General features: G+C 40.2%; 2 protein-coding genes across 4 annotated transcripts in view; one reads left to right on the top strand and one right to left on the bottom strand.

Annotated features, from left to right (window-relative positions):
• Positions 1–17,500, top strand: part of LOC123510766 (neuromodulin-like) — a 151,232-nt gene that overhangs the window by 651 nt on the left and 133,081 nt on the right. The gene's annotated exons all lie outside the window — the stretch shown is intronic.
• Positions 308–10,148, bottom strand: LOC123510765. The gene is made up of 5 exons (XM_045266121.1): positions 9,992–10,148; positions 8,570–8,736; positions 8,009–8,195; positions 5,964–6,107; positions 308–457 (listed from the first exon to the last, which is right to left on the bottom strand). Exons 1-5 carry the CDS (start codon positions 10,097–10,099, stop codon positions 347–349), a joined length of 717 nt encoding a protein of 238 aa, XP_045122056.1. The 5' UTR covers positions 10,100–10,148; the 3' UTR covers positions 308–346.

Genomic DNA, 17,500 nt, shown 5'->3' on the forward strand with positions numbered 1-17,500 from the left:
ATCTGTATATTTCTTTATCTATCTATATATTTACTAGCCTTTCTATTTATCTACCTACCTAGTTACCTGTCTTTCATTATTTCTATTTCTCTGTCTTTCCATCCGTCTATTTACTTCTTCTTCTCTTTCTGTATCTGTATATTTCTTTATCTTTCTACATGTTTATTAACCTTTCTATCTATCTACCTAGTTACCTGTTTTCCCTATTTCTATCCATGTACCAATCCACCTCATCGAAATCACATAAAAAGGAGCAAAAATCGTAAAAACATTGAACATACGAATCTCTTTATTGCTTCATCTGAATCAGAATAAATTGAGTCATAGCGGTGAGTCAGTGGGAAGTCTAGGCGTGTGAGTGAAGACAGCATCTTTCCACTGCCAGACTGAAGGATGCTATGAGGAACCCCGCTGCCATGACCACGAAGGCTCCCAGTAGATGTTCTAGCGAGAGAACCTGACGAAGGGATAAGATAAAAGGAAATAAGTACGGATGGTATGGATGAAATGTCTGAGGAAAAAGAATAGAAAGGATAGATTTTTTATGTAAGAGAGGAAAGCTTTTTCTATGCAGGAGGAACAACTGGCCAAGGGCAACAAAATATGGGAAAAAAAAGCCCATTGAGTTGCCATTTCCCTTAAAAGACACGAGTTTACCAAAATTCAGGGAAAAATGTCTTGAGTCCTCCCTCTGAAAAGAAGTCAAGTCGTAGGAAGATGGAAATACAGAAACAGGCAGGGAGTTCCAGAGTTTACCAGAGAAAGGTATGAATGATTGAGAATACTGGTTAACTCTTGCATTAGAGCTGGTCAAGAGCAACATAAAACGAACAAAAAGGCCCATTTAGTTGCCAGTTCCCTTGCAGGTCCCCAAAAAAGGTATATGTATCGTGAAACCTCCGTCTTAAATGAAATTAAGTCATAGGAAGTTGGAAATACAGAAGCAGGTAGGGAGTTCTAGAGTTTACCAAAGAAAGATATGAATGATTGAGAGTATTGGTTAACTCTTGCATTAGAAAGCTGGACAGAGAATGGATGAGAGGAAGAAGAAAGCTTTTTGCAGTGAGGCCGCAGGAAGAGAGGAGGCATGCAGTTAACAGGATCAGAAGAGCAGTTAGCATGAAAATTACGGTAGAAGATACCAAGCGATGCGATGAGAAAGAGGCTGAAGACAGTCAGAGGAAGAGAGTTAAGACGAAAGGGAAAGTAATGTTGCAGAGAAGGATAACTAAATGTAAGCAATAGTGACGTTATGAAGAAAGTACATGTAGAAAAAAGAGAAATAGAGAGGGGAAAATCAGTGATGTAGGGAAAAACAATAGGAAGGGTAGATAAGAAGCAAAATAAAATAATTCAATTACCCTTCATTAAGAAAAGAAAGAATGAGAATATGAGCAAATAAAGGGGAAGAAATGCAGGTGCTAATACTCAAAGAAGCGGAACATGAAGGAGGGTAGATGAACGAATAAAGATGAACGTAATAATAATGATAGAAGAGAAGAGAAAAGCCAGAAGGAAGGTAAATGAAGGAGAAAATAGCAATGAACTGGAGAGATTACCTGACGAAGGGGAAGAAGAAGGGTAGACAAAGGATAGAAGAGACTAGATGAGAGGAGGAAATGGCTGGCTTACTTGTTGTCTGATTGATTAAAGGTGTGGTGATAAATACCTTTTAAACGGACGCTATGAAATACAGGTAAGACAAAAAAGATATAAACGAAGTGACAACTGACATGATTGAATGACCGAATGATTAATTAAACGTTTCGTAATATATACCTGTGGAAGAGAAGCTATCAAAGGTCAGGTAGGATTAAAACAATACAGGTGAAAGAGACATGCAGGAAACTGACTGACTTACTGACTGACTGACTGGTTATAGACACAGCAGTGAATGGTGTTAATATATGGCGTAACCTGTCAGGAAAATGGAAAATAAAACAAAAAGGAACAAAACAGGCGACAATGCACATGGGAAACAGACTGACTGACTGACTCACCGACTGACTGATTAATAGACTGATTGAAAAATTGAAAAACACACCAACATATAGGTATCACATGGCGCTGCGCTTTGTATGTCTGTGCGTGCGTGTCTGTGTGCGTGTGTGTATGTGTATGATTGTGTAAGGTCGGGAGGGAGTGAGGGAGGGGGGAAAAAAAGAGTAACAGGTGAGGGAAACAAACTAATTGGTACCATGAACACCTCTCGCCAGCCACTAATTAAAGGTCTAGTGTTCATTTCTATCGCTACGTAGTTGCAAATTCAAGCTCATCCATGCGTGTTCATTTTCAGCCGAACAAAGCTTCATCTGGATTCATTTTAAAAGCTGGATTAAGCATCGGATTCCCTCTCGCTTGAGATTCTTTGTATCAATACGGGATTACTTTCTGCTCGTCTGCTTCCTGTGTATTCCTCCTATTCATGCCCCTCCTCCTCCTCCTCCTCCTCCTCCTCCTCCTCCTCCTCCTCTACTTCACAACTCCGTTTCTGTTACTATTCCGTCTATTGCTTTCCTTTTCTGTCTGTTTGACCTTTTCCTTCATCATTTCTCTATTTTTAACTTTATCTTGTTCTTACCGTTTCTCTTTCCCCTCTTTCCTGTTTCCTCTGTTATTGATTCCTATTTCTGTTCTTCTCTGTTTCCTGTTTCTTCTCTTTCGTTTTTATTGTATTTTGTGGTATATTTTTCATCTTTATTTCCTGTTTTTTTTTCTTCCTGATTGTTTTATTTCCTCTCTTGTATCTGTTGTCTGTTTTTTCTGATTCCTGTTCTCTTTCCTGTTTGTTTTGCTTTTTTGTTCTCTTGCCGTTGTTGTGTATTTCTTCCATTCTTTGTTGTCTTTCCTCTAATTCCTTTGTTTCCTCTTATGCATCTGTTTTCTGTTTTCTATTTTTTATGTTGTCTCTTATTTTCTCTCTTTCCTCTTTTCCCTTTGATACTTTCGTGCCCTCTGTTCTCTCTATTGTCTATTTCCAACCCTGTTATCTCTGTACTCTCTGTTGACTTACTTTGCTCCGCTGGCTTCTCATTTCTCCAACTATCACAAGTGGAGGACCTAAAGAGATTCGAACCCTGAATACTGAGAAGCTGCATCAAGTTTCTCATTTTGGAATCACAAAGCCAACGCAGACTCCAGGATTCTTTGTGTGCCAGTGTGTCCTTCGCTCGCTCTGGTTGCCTCCATGCTGGCCAGTAGAAGACACTCAGCTGTTGTAATGTTTCTGACTGGCTCATAAGTAACTGGAGTATCATTGGTGTGTTTTTGTTGTTTTTATTGTGGTTTGTAGAAGTTTGCAATGTTTAGCTGGGAAATTCAGGAGTTATTGGTGTGTTTTGGTGTGTTTGTATAGTAATTTGTATAAGTTAAACGTGATTGTTAATGGTTTGGAGTGTTTATCATGGAAATTTGTGGGTTATTTGTGTGTTTTTGTGTGTTTGTAAGATAGTTTGCAGAAGTTAAACGTGATTTGTAATGGTATGGAGTATTTATCAGGGAAATTTGAGGGTTACTGTTGTGTTTTGGTGTGTTTATATAAGCTAAACGATTTTTTTTATTTTTGCAATGATCATCATGGAAATTTGAGGGTTATTGTGTGTTTTCATTTGTTTTGTATGGGCTAAGCGTGATTTTTAAGGGTTTGGAGTTATCATCTGGAAAATTTTAGGGTTATTGGTTCTTTATTGTGTTAGTATGGGCTAAACGTGATTCTTATTAGTTTGGAGTTATTATCAGGAAATTTGAGGTTAATGATATGTTTTGGTACGTTTATATGAGCTAAACGTGATTTTTTAATAGTTTGGAGTGTTTATCAGGAAAATTTAAGGGTTACTAGTATGTTTTGGTTGTGTCTGTATTGGTCTAAACGTGATTTTAATGATTTGGAGTGTTTATCAGGAAATATTAAGGTTATCGATAAGTTTTCGTGTTTTTGGCATTTTCTGTTGGTTTTACAATGGTTTGGAATGTGTATGGGGAATTTGAGGGTTGTTGTTACTATTTTGTCATATTTTTATCTCTTCTTCTTTTGTTTTGCGATGGTGCGGAATATCTATATGGAAAACTCGCTAAAAGTTATTATTGTGTGTTGTATTTTTGTGCTTTGTGTTTTTAGTTTCTATCTGGTAAACTGACTGATCATTGCTGTTTTTTTTATCTCTTTTTGTCATGGTTTTCTTTTTTTTTTTTTTTGTAACTCTCCGGACTGTACATTACTTGATCTAATTTGACAGCGCGGCATTACCAGTGTTTCCATGTATGAAATAATATCCATCGTGTCTCGAATACTTATAGTTTTATAGTTTCAGAATACACGAAATCCTAAAAACATAACAGTTTAACCTTATTTAATTGAACAAAGCAAGGCATTAGCACAGTTTCCATATATAGAGTAATTTCCTGTGTGTCTCTAGTCGCGCGTGTAAAAAACAAAGCAAAAATTGACGCGCGGGCTTGACAGTGACAATAACAAATCGTTGTCCTAAAGCCGATCGCTTTCAGAACTCACCAAATTGGATTTTTTTCCAGCAACTAAAGCAACGGTAGCTTTTCTATTTCTTTTTCCGCGGCGTGGAGGCGAGCCGCGCTGCAACATTCCCGCCTGCCGACCCGCGCTGCAGGAATGACGCGCCCCGCCAGTGTTCAGCCACGCGCCGCCCCTGATGCACGAATGCGCCTATCAATAAATAACTCGATGAATAAATAAATAAGCAGGAGTGGCGGGCGGTTTGTGGAATGCTTGGACAAAAAATACGTAAAAACAACAATATTCAATTCTTTACGAAACGTTTACTTTGTGTCTTTGATGATGAAGACTTCAAAAATACACAAACGAAAAGAAAACAATGCATGAAAAAAACTATTAAAAACAACAATATATCTTTTACATGTCCACGAGAAAAATAAATTGACAGGACAAAAAAAGGAAAGCATAAATAAAATAAAACAATAAAAAGGCTGCAGTTATTTCAAATGTAATGACTACATGACTGAACTCGGACAAAAAACAACACGAGTGGAACATTCTTTTGCTTATTCTCTCTTCCTAGTGTAGCACATTGTTGCCTCTATGTTTTGGTGAAGTTTTTGTGTAAAGAAAACCAGACGAAATAAAGTAAGTTAGATTAGGTGAGATTAGGTGAGGTTAGGTTATACTAGTTAGACACAAAAGTAAGACTAAATTTGGATAGATGAGGTTAGTTAAGGTAAATTTATAGTAGATTAATTTAGGTAGAATAAAGTAAATTAGGTTAGGTAAGGTTAAGTAAGGTTAGATTAGATTAGATAGAATAAAATGAAAGTAAGTTACGAAAAGTGAGATAACGTAAGATTAAGTTATACTACATTAGGTTAGATAGAAAAGTAAGATTAATTTATGTTAGGTAAGGTTAAGGTACGTTAGATTAGATTAGATCAAATAAAACGAGTAAGTTAGGAAAGGTAAGATGAGGTAAGGCTAAGTTATATTAGATCAGGTTAGATAGAAAAAGATGAGATAGAAAGACAGCCAGCTCTTTCACCTTCCTATAGCTATTGTCTTTGTAAGGGTCAAATAAGGTCACATAGATGTATATAAAGGGCAGGTAAGGTCAAGATAAGGTCAGGAAAGAAAGTTAAGCAAGGTCAGATTAGGTAATTAGATAAGACGGTCAGGTATGATTACATAAAGTGATCAGGTAAGGTAAGGTTAGATAAGGTGATCAGATAAGTACTGTGAAATCATTTAACCCCTTCAGTACCATGACGTGTTTTCATAATTATTCTGCTTACTATTTGGTGATTTTATACAGCTTCAGAAACTCATGTCGGGGGTTAAAGTTTTGGCCATTAATCCTCTGACCTCCATGCACCTTTCTAATATCAATAAAATCATAAAATAGTCTTTTCATTCACAAATCTCATGGTAAAAAAAAGTGTCCCAGTATTGAAGTGGTTAAGGTCACATGGAAACCACCCCTTACCTTAGCCCCCGTGGCCACAGTATCCTGGTCGTGTAGGTCCAGCCAGGTCTCCTCGTCTCCGTGGTCATCGTGGTGGAGGTCTTCAAGCAACACCTCCTCGAAGAACTTGTCTGTGAGTCCCCCAGCCTGCATGTAGTGAATTGCCTGCAGGAGTGGAAGAGAAAAGCTTGTATTCTCAAACACTTCTATGCTTCACTACCACGCTTTCAAAAGGCTTCATTTAAGATTACACGAGATTTTTAAGGTATTTCTGTTGTTCTAAAGGCAGATTGGCAAATTTTCTGCATTATTAACTTTAGAAACACTCTTGAAAACTCGGCCAATCATCTCTGTGGCCTTGGAAGAAAATCGTGGTGAGAGAATACGGACCTAAGTGTCAGAGATGGTGATGGATGGTGAGAAGAGAGTTGGAAAGGTGGTAAAAAGATGGTGATATGATGGTGGAGAAGTTAAGGTAGAAAATTGAGAGAAGATGGTAAAAGGATGGTGAACTTATGATGGAATGATGGTGAGATGATGGTGAAATGATGTTGGAGAGTTTAAGAGAGAAAATTGTTTAAAGAAGGTGAAAAGGACGGTGAAATGATGGTGAAGAGGTTAAGATAGTGAAAATATAGTAAAAAAATGATGAAATGATGCTGAAAAAGGTTAAAACAGCGGAGAGATAGTGAAAAAATTAAAAAAAAAAAAATAGTGAACATGTAAAAAGATAGTGAAAAGATGGTGAAAAAGCATGATAGTGAAAATGAAATGAAAATACAGTGGGGAGACAGTGAGAGTAAAGCCTCATAGCCTACATATAATGAATGGCCTGCAGGAAGGGAGAGAGCCAGAGATTGAGGTAAGATAGTGACAGGATAATGACAGGATGATGATAAGAAGATAGTGTTAAGTGACTGGATGATAAAAGAAAAGTGAGAGAAAGAAAGAAGAGGAAGAAAGTGTGAAAGAAGTGATTGGAAGGTAAAAGGAAAGTGAGAGAAAGAAGGAAGAGGAACAAAGTGTGATAGACTAAAAGGAAAATCAAGAAACAAGAAATAAAAACACGAGAATAAAAAGTAAAGAGAAGTTTTGGAGCTGATACGTATAGAGAAAGAAAGAGAGAAAGAGAAAAAAGTAAGGAAAGAGTAAGAAAGAGAACGTGTGTCTGTGTGTGTGTGTGTGTGTGTGTGAGAGAGAGAGAGAGAGAGAGAGAGTGAGTCCGCAGGAGGAACCACTGTAAGGGTCTCCAACTTTCAAGGTTTTCCAGGGGCAGTTCTCAAGTTGGAGTTATCTACTGTCAACCCCACAGATGTAAGTTCTGCAAGTGTCCCTTCTTAAGTATTAGATCCCCAAAGTTTCACGAATATAGTATTAGTTCGTCCCCTCCAGTGACGCCCCGTGGGACAATTACCTTCCCCCTCTCCCATTTTCTCCCTACCACACCAGGTTTTACGGTATCTCGTCTCCAAGTATCATTTTCCCAGTATTTTCCGCAATGAGTGAGATGAAAGTGAGATCCAATACTCTATGTGGAATCTAATATTATTGTATAAGTGATCTGATTCTCATAAGTTCCCGGGGGAGGACCAGGGAGCGCTGGTGTCAGGGAGGAGTATCACGTAAGAGTATAAGGTAAAAGGTTTGGATTCTATTGGGTTTAAGGTATAAGGGGTTGAATTCTCTGCATGAAATAGTTTTTTTTTTATGTTGTATTTTAATTATGTTTGTTCTTCCGCCCTGTTAGTACTTAAGGAGGAGGACTTGAGAGGTAGAGTGGAAGGAGGGAGAGGTGGAGGTGGATAATAAAGGAGAGACATGACAAAGGAGAGTATAGCGAGAGAGGAAGACCCTCTTTTGTTTCTGTGAAGAGAGAAAGAGGAATAAAAAAGGACTTTCAAATCTTTTATACGTGTACTCTCTCTCTCTCTCTCTCTCTCTCTCTCTCTCTCTCTCTCTCTCTCTCTCTCTCTCTCATCAGCCTCACAAAAATTACATTCTACCTTTTTTTATATGTTATTCCTGTTCTCCTATCCATTTCCTTTGTGTTCCCTTGTGTTCCGTACCTCATTAATGTAAGGTGCCAAGGGAGAGTGCTTCATGAGAGCGGCACTCACTCCAAAGGTCGCCAGACACTCCTCTTGTATCCTGAGCGGCGTCTCTCCTCTCTTGGTCGTGTAAAACTGCGTCAGGATATACTGAAGGTGGTTCCTGTTCTCCACCAAAGCCGCTGTCCTCTGCTCCGCCACCTCCCTGCAGCGTGGTGGTGGTGGTGGTAGTGGTGGTGGTGGTGGTGGTGGTGGTGGTGTTTTGGGTTATTTTTCTATATATGTCCATAAGTAAACAATTTTTTTTCATCTCATTCTCTCATTCTTTCATTCTTTTTCTCTTTCTCTCGTTCTTAATCTCTCTCTCTCTCTCTCTCTCTCTCTCTCTCTCTCTCTCTCTCTCTCTCTCTCTCTCTCTCTCTCTCTCTCCCACGCACCTTAAACACCACATTCACCTCGCCATAACAAAACATTCCTCATTTCCTCCTTCTATAACCCTCTTACCTCTCCTCCTTCTCCTTCCCTCCCTCTCTTTATCCCTCTCCCTCACTCCCCTCTCCCTCTCTCTCTCTCTCTCACCTGAAGACGGGAAGAGTGTTGGTAACGTCACGATATTTGCTGGCGAAGGAGAGAAGATGCGTGTTTTGTGAGGCGAGGAAGAAGAGAAGCCAGTAGTTACTAAAACCCACGATAGCTAAGCCACTCTCATCCAGCTGACGAAGGCTTCTCAGGGCGGGCTCCACGTTCTAAGAGAGAGAGAGAGAGAGAGAGTGAGTTTGAGATTACTTTTTTTCTTTTCCTAGTCTCGTGTTATTTTTATTTCATTTGTGTGGCTATGTTGAGATTTTTTCCTCGTGTTCATGTTTTTTTTTCCTGTTTTTTTTTTCTTTTGTATTCTCCGGTGCGTTGCATGTCCGTGTTGCTTCTTGTTCTCTAAGGGAAGTGTGGTTTGCGTGTCCATGTTCGTGAATATTGTGTTACGTGCAGTTTATGTATTCTGTCACTCGCGCTGATGTCTTCTTTACTCCCGTTTCTTTTTTTCCTTCACGGGGTTGGAGAGGTGACTGGTTTTTTATATAATTTTCCACCATTTTCTATATATCATACCTCTAATTCCTTTTATTTCTAAAGAGAGAAGGAATAGAAGAAGAATATCACTGTTTCTTTCACTTTCTGCTAAATTTTCACTTTCATTCACTTTTATATTTAGAGAGAGAGGGAATAGAAGAAGAAATGTCACGGTTTTTATATTTTGCACTGCTTCTTTTACCTTCTGCCATATTTTCACCTTTATTCGTTTTTATTTCAAGAAAGTGAGAGAACAGAAAAGGAAAGTCACTGTTTTTTTTATAATTTTTCACTGTTGCTTTCACCATCTGCAACCTTTTCACCGTTATTTACTTTTATTTTTTAGAGGGAGAGAGAATAGAAAAAGGAAAGTCACTGTTTTTGTCATTTTTCACTGCTTCTTTCACCATCTGCTATATTGTCTCCTTTATTTCCTTTTTTGTGTGGGCGTAGAGGGGAAAAAGCAAGGAATATCACTGTGTTTTTATTATCCTTTTTACTATCTCTCTTTCTCAACCCTCTTTAGCTCCACCTATATTCCACCCATACCATTTCCTTCACTCCTACATAACATCCTTTAGTTCCTTCACCTTTTATATTTTTTACTTCCTCACCTTTGCCCTTTACAATGCCTTCTACATCCTCTACTTCAGCCTCTCCTTCAAGCCTTTTATATCTTACACAATCTCCATTTTTATCTTCTACAACACCTACGCTCCCTTCATTTTTCCTACAGCTCCTTTATACTCCCTTCTTCACCACCTGCAGCGCCTCCGTCACCATTTTCTTTTCATGTCACCTCCATTTCATCTACTTCAACGCCTCCATCGTCATCTTTCCACCTTCATCTCTTGCATCACCATTCTCACAACATTCACCATCCTCCACCCTCCTTCACCCCTTCGTCGCCGCCTCCACCAGCGCCTCACTTACCCTTGTGGTTAGGAAGGCGGTGAGGTTGCCACTGAAGCTAATGGCCACCACGAAACCCATGAACTGCAGGCACAGGGAGGCGACGCGGAGCCTGTTCGTCTGAGGCATCTGTTGACTCTGGCAGGTGACAATACCCACTGTGTACACCAGCCACCGACCAAGGCTGTGAAGGTGGTGGTGGTGGTGGTGGTAGTGGTGGTGGTAGTGGTGAAGAAGAAGAAGAAGTAAAAGTAAAAGAAGAAAAGAAGAAGCAGAAGAAGAAAAGAAGAAGATGAAGAAAAGCAGAAGAAAATGATGAAGGAAAGGAGCAGAAGAAAAAAGAAGAAAAAGAAAAGAAGAAGAAGAAGAAGAAGAAGAAGAAAAAAGAAAAAGAAAAAGAAAAAGAAGAAGAAGAAGGAAGAAAAGAAGGAAAAGAAGAGGGAGAAAGAAAATGCAATAATTATATTTACTTGTCAACTTCTTAATATGTCGGTTGAGAGAAAGCAGAGAGAAGAGGAAGAGGAGGAGGAGGAGGAGGTGGAGAAGTAGGAGGAGGAGGAGGTGGAGGAAGAGAAACAAAAGGAAATAAATAGTTACTCAGAGTGAAAGGAATGAAGACAAGAAGAAAGAGGATTAAATTGTAAACAAGAGAGAGAGAGAGAGAGAGAGAGAGAGAGAGAGAGAGAGAGAGAGAGAGAAACGTAAGGAAAAATAGAGAGAATGAAAAGTGGGAGAGGGAGAAGAGGATATTGATAAAGATTGAGAAAACAAAGCGAAGAACAAAAGGAGGAGGAGGAGGACGACGAGGACGAGGAGGACGAGGAGGAGGTATTGAAAGGATAAAAACAAGCGCAGAGGGAGTAGAGATAGAGGGAACAGACTGAAGGAAAAAGAGAAAAAAAAGGAGAAAACAGTTACAGAAAAGATTAGAAAAGTAAAAAGGAAAAAGAAAATGCGATACGTGGTTCAGATGACAATGTAAGAAAAAAATACACAATCTGAACTGAACGAATCGGAAAGCATTTACGATAATTTTACCGGAGAGACTCGATATATACAGAAATGAAATGGCAAATAGATTAGATAAGAGGAACTAATTACTGCGATGCGTGGGAAGCTGCAGAATAATGACAAGAAAAAAACGACACAGACATAAAAAAAAAATCATATATTCAATAGATTTAACAAGCTAGAATCATCATTTTACTTATATACAAGAAAAAAAAATAGAGCTGGAACGAAAAAAACAAATCAGTTTATAAAAATAAGAAAAAAACATAAAATAAGAACAAAAAACATAAACGCACTCTTGAAAACACACACACACACACACACACACACACACACACACACACACACACACACACACACACACAAACCTATAAAACATCTGCAAATCCTTAGGCGAATCAAGAATACGTGCAATGAACAGCAAGAGGACGCCTGCCCCTAGGAACGTGACAACTAGTGCTGCCCACACCTCCTGCAGGAAAGGGGAGCCCAGAGAGATCCACGGGGGCAGGTCTTGGGGCGCTGGGGTGATGAAGCAAGCGATCTCGTAAGTGTAAGGGTAGGAGAAAGTGGCGAAGCGGCTCCTCAGAATGTCCAAGAAAATGTTACCAACTCCAATGTCACCCTCGCCGGAGCCAACCTGAAGGGAAAAGGATGCTCAGTTTTTAAGACAGTTCAGTTGAGTTTATATTCATTTTAGTGGCTGTTAATTCTGTAATGGAGTGGTTTTACTGTCACGTTAGGGCTATATTGTCATAATGTTTGAATTTGGCATGAAGAGGGAGAGAGATGAGGGAGGGAGGGTTTTAGTAGTGGTGGTGGTGGTGGTAGTAGTTATTCTTTTGTCTTCTCTTTTTTCGTTTTCTTTCGTTTTAACAGTTTTGGGTATTTTTTCTGATATTTTCTTTTATTGTTCATTATATTTTTTTCTCATTATTCTCTTTTGTTTTATCTTTATTTGTTCTCTTCCTATTGTTTTATCCATTCTCTGGTTCATTGTTCTTTTTCTTTTTTATTCCCATATGCATTTATTATCTGCCTTCTTTACCATCTTCTTTTTATTTATCGTTTTTTTTTAGTTCCATTATTTCCTATTTCTCCTGTTTCCTTCTCTCTCTTACTTTCTATATATTGTCTTCTCTTCTTCCTCTATATTCCCTCTCTTTCTTATTCCTCCTTTCCTTCCCTCTTGCTCTCCTTCCATCACCTCCTCTCATCTACATATCTCACACTCACCCTCTTTCTCTCACTCTCTCTCTCTTCTAGTTCCTCATTCTCTCAGACCGTTTTTCATCTCTAATCCTTTCTCCTCCTTCATTCTTGTCGTCTAATCCTTTCTTCTTCCCTTCTTCCCCTTCCATCACCTCCTCCCATCTACATATCACACTCTCACACTCTTCTCTCCTTCATTCTCTTAAGTTCCTGTTCTCATCATTCCCCTTTCATTTCTAATCCTCCCTACTTCTTCACTTTTCCCGTTTACTTCTTTCTTCCTTCCATCCTCCCTTCCATCACCTCCCCCCACCTACATATCTCTCTCCCACACTCTCTCATACACACACTCTCTCATTCTCATCATCCGTTTTTCCCTCCTCTCCTCCATCCTCATCTACGTAGTCAACCAGCCCACCCTATCTTCGATCTAGTCCCTCTCTCCTCTCTGCCTCTCTCTCTCTCTTTCTCCAGCCTCGCTCCCTCACTCCTTGCCGTAAATTTCTCAGCATCGTGTCAGCATTCCGTCGCCTTGCCCGCCTCCGAAATGGTTCCGTCACAGCGAGCAGTGCCCATAAGTCTTGGAAACCGTCATAGCGGTGCCGGCAGACAAATGCACGAAAGGCGGCCTGTCTGTCTGTCCATCCGCCTGTCTGTCTTTCCGTCTTGCTAGGTCTGTGTGTGTGTATGTCGGTGTGGGAGTGAGTATGTTTGCCTGTGTGTGTGTCGGTGTGGGAGTGTATGGGAGTGAGTATGTGTGTGTGTGTGTGTGTGTGTGTGTGTGTGTGTGTGTGTGTGTGTGTGTGTGTGTGTGTGGGAATATGTTGGAGTAAGTATGTTTGTGTGTGTGTGTGTGTGTGTGTGTGTGTGTGTGTGTGTGTGTGTGTGTGTGTGTGGTTTTTCATAGTCCTGTCTTTGTGTCTCTCTGTCTCTCTCTCCCTCTATCTGAGTAAATACGAGTTTTTTTTTTTTATTTTCTTGTGTTTACGTGTTTGGTTTGTGACTTTTTGTGTGTATTTTTTCACCTCTGTTTGTCTCCCTCGCTGAGTAAATACATGGCTTTCTAAGTGTGTTCCCGGTGTTTTTTGGTGTTTTTTGTGGTTGATTTGGCTTTTTGCATCTGGAGAAGCTTGGCAAGGGCACCAGCGTAGAGGAAAAGGTTATAAGGTTATTTTGGCCTAAAAATTATTAGATTTGGTTGTTAAACAGATCGAGCGGTGGATGAAATGGCTGGATGTGTGGTTGGGGTCTTGTTTTCCCTCATGCGTCCCATCTTTCTTTCCTCTTCCACTTTCTACGTCCTCTTCCTCCTCTTTCTCCTCCTCCTCCTCCTCCTCCTCTTCCTCCCGTCACATCCTGTCCACACCGCCGTCACCTTTCACTCAGGCTTGTCGCATCATCTGTAAGCCATTTACCTCTTGTCTCTCCTCCTCCTCCTCCTCCTCCTCCTCCTCCTCCTCCTCCTCCTCCTCCTCTTCCTCCTCGACGCCATCGTTATCTCCTCATTCTGTCCTCTCCTTCTCTCCTACTTTCCTCCTCCTTGTCCTTCTCCTCGTCCTCGTCCTCGTCATTATCTTCTCATTCTCACTTTCTCTTTCTCGTGTCCTCCTCCTCCTCCTCCTCCTCCTCCTCCTCCTCCTCCTCTTCCTCTTCCTCTTCCTCTTCCTCCTCCTCACATTTACACAACTCTTCCCTCGCCACACTTAGAAAATAATGCAAGAAAGGACAACTTTTAGCTCCCCTTTTTGGCTTCAAGTGTGTGTGTGTGTGTGTGTGTGTGTGTGTGTGTGTGTGTGTGTGTGTGTGTGTGTGTGTGTGTGTGTGTGTGTGTGGTCCACATTGTTTTCCTCACCATCCACATTGTTTTCCCCAGCATCCATTACACACACACACACACACACACACACACACGCACACGCACACGCACGGAACAAGTTTGATGGAGCGTCAGTCAGTTTGTGTCGGAAATAAAACTTGCCGAGAAAAGACACACACACACACACACACACACACACACACACACACACACACACACACACACACAAAAGATCTTATTAAGTTTGCATGGAACTTTGAGTTTAACTAACTTGACTTTCGCCCAGAGAGAGAGAGAGAGAGAGAGAGAGAGAGAGAGAGAGAGAGAGAGTCAAGATAGCATTCACATAATTTCCAGTCACGGAACATTACCAGCTTACCACCAAAGTTAGTCAGCCAAAGTGCCTTGCAAGGGCAATATACTCTGACGTCCCCACAGCACCACAGCAACGCCAAAGCAACACCACAGTAACACCACAGCACTGCCACAGTAACTCCACAGCAACGCCACAGTAACTCCACAGCAACACCACAACAATGCCACATCAATACCACAGCAATACCACAGCAACCACCACAGCAATACCACAGTACTGCCACAGCAACTCCACAGCAACACCACAGCAATACCACAGCAACCACCACAGCAGCAACACAGCAACCACCACAGCAACACCACAACAACACCACAGCACATAGCAAGATCACAGCAACACCACAGGATTGTCACAGTAACTCCACAGCTACGCCACAGCAACAGCTCAGTAACATTACATCACTCAAACAGCAATACCACAGCAACACCACAGCAACACCACAGAAACCCCATAGCAATCGCCAAAGCAACGCCAACAGCAACATCACAACAACACCACAGCAACACCACAGCAACACCACAGTAGCCACCACAGCAGCACAGCAACCACCACAGCAACACCACAGCAACACCACAGCAACGCCACAGCAACCACCACAACAGGAACACAGCAACACCACAACACCACAACAACACAGCACTGCCACAGCAACACCACAGGAACACCACAGCAACGCCACAGCACTCAAACAGCACTCACGCACGACTTTCACATCTATACAGTAATAACAGCACTATTACAGCATTCACACTGCACTCATACACGGTTTTCACACCCATACAGCAATAACACAGCGCCACCAAAGAACATTTACAGCATAATTTTTCGCAGATTCACAGCACTTTAGCAGCACCAATACAGCATCGCACAGCATTTCAAAACAGTCCCATTCTTTTCTCAGGAATTTTAGCAGCACTTTCCCGATCACAGCACCTTTACAGCATCCTCACAGCACTTTCAGATACAAATTTAAAGGAGTTAAAAAACACACATTTCACAGCATTGTAGTAGTTTTTTTACAGCGTTTTCACAGCATCTTATATTCCCATGGGACTTTACAGCATTAGACTTGCACAGCATTACCACAGCCTTCCTACACAATTCCACACAGCAACAATATTTCCACAGCCTTTCCACAGCAGTCCATATTCCTCACAGCACCTTCACAGCATCTTCACAGCATCTTCACAGCATACAGTCACTAATTGTTCTCGGCCTTTTGAAAGTTAGGTTTAAAATTCCCTTTCTTTTTCTTTCCATTTTCACGAGTCTCTCTCTCTCTCTCTCTCTCTCTCTCTCTCTCTCTCTCTCTCTCTCTCTCTCTCTCTCTCTCTCTCTCTCTCTCTCATGGTAATTTCCTTGACTGTCTGTAGTGCAACTGATGTAATTATGTAATGGAATATAACAAAAATATAATACGGTTGGCTCATTAACAGTATTAACTCTGTATGTATGTGTGTGTGTGTGTGTGTGTGTGTGTGTGTGTGTGTGTGTGTGTGTGTGTGAGTGTCAGTTTTATCTCTATTTTCTTTCTTTCGTGTTTTTATTGTTCGTGTTCTTTTTATTCCACAAAGTCAAAGCGGAAGAAGAGGAGGAAGTGTGGCGGCTTTCTCATAATCATGTTCCGTGTTTGTTTATCATTAGTATGTCTCTTTCTTTTTATCTCCTCCTTCTTTTGTCCCCTTGCATTATTTAGTTTCCCTCCTCTCCCTCTCTCCCTTCTTCCCTCCCTCCGTCTCTCCCTCTCTTCGCTGCTTTCATCTCTCTCCTCAGGCGTGAGATGAATGGAGGAAGTTTAGGGAAGACTCAAACTGTCGTAGGATTTGTTGTGAAATAAGATTTATACTTGGTCTGCCCCGTAAAAGAAATAATAATACTTTTTCTCTATGTTTTTTTTTTCATTGTTAGTAAGACTCCAGAGAATTAATAGAATAGCAACTCACTATTTTGTTTATTTTATCGCAATAAACGTAAAGTGAAAAAAAATTAAAATGTGGGTATTATTGCTGGATTAACTTCTTGTGGCTAGGTAGGGAAAACAGGAAGGAAATTTATTATATTGTGAATACTGAGTTAATACATGTTTGTTCGTTTTTTCATGGTAAAATTAAAACTGTAGCTATTGTTATTGCTTTAGTTCCTTGTGCCTCTGTAACGGAAGGGCCACGAAAGGAAGGTTTTATTGGTATTACTGAATGAATATGTTTATGGTTTTGTGGTTTTATAGTAAAGAGTTATGGAAAGATACGTAATTTATCAGTTTGCATCATCACTAGACTTTCTGAGCTTGTAAGAGAAGGGAAATATTGGCAATTATTTGAATTTAATCTAGTATGTGCTGGGACGCATATTTACTACAGGTTTTGGGTGTGATTAGACGATTTTATTTACATTACGAAGTGTCTATGGAGATCAGAAGATTAATGGCTAGAGTCTTCACTATTTTAATCCCACATAAGTTTCTGAAGCTGTATAAAGTCGCTAAATAGTAACCAGAATGAATATGAAAAGGCATCCTGGTACTGAAAAGGTTAATGCACGCTGATGGAATAGATAGAAAATAAGATCATATTATTACACATTCTAAAATTTTACTCTCTTCTTGCTTTTCAAATCTGTTCCTACTTTGTCCTGTTATTTTTCAGATGCAATTCTTCAAAACACTACTTTTCGAAGCAGAATTTCACTTAATCGAATTGCACTAATAGATTTTCCCTACTTTTCTCAAACACTACTTTTCCAAAACCCCACATTTCCATAATCCTACTCTCCAAAACAAGACCTCCTTACTTTTCGAATCATTTCCTTCATCTTCCAAATATCACTTCCCCAAATTCTACTTTTCTCTACTTTTCGAATCGTGTACCTTTCTCTCTACTTTTCCCAGACTCCCCTTCCTCAAACTCATTTATCCCGAGTCCTTCCCTTTCCCTACTTTATGAATCGTGTCCCTACTCATCCTCTCCTCCAAACTCTACTTTTGCACTTTCCGTTATCCTAAATTCTACCTTTTCCCAAAATTTGAATAATGTCTCTCTTCTCTTTCCTAGTTCCTCACACATTCCTTTATCACAAATTCTCTTTTCTCTTCTTTTCGATTCATTTCTTTCCTGTT

Source organism: Portunus trituberculatus, chromosome 30, assembly GCF_017591435.1.
Source record: "Portunus trituberculatus isolate SZX2019 chromosome 30, ASM1759143v1, whole genome shotgun sequence".
NCBI classification, from domain to species: domain Eukaryota; kingdom Metazoa; phylum Arthropoda; class Malacostraca; order Decapoda; family Portunidae; genus Portunus; species Portunus trituberculatus.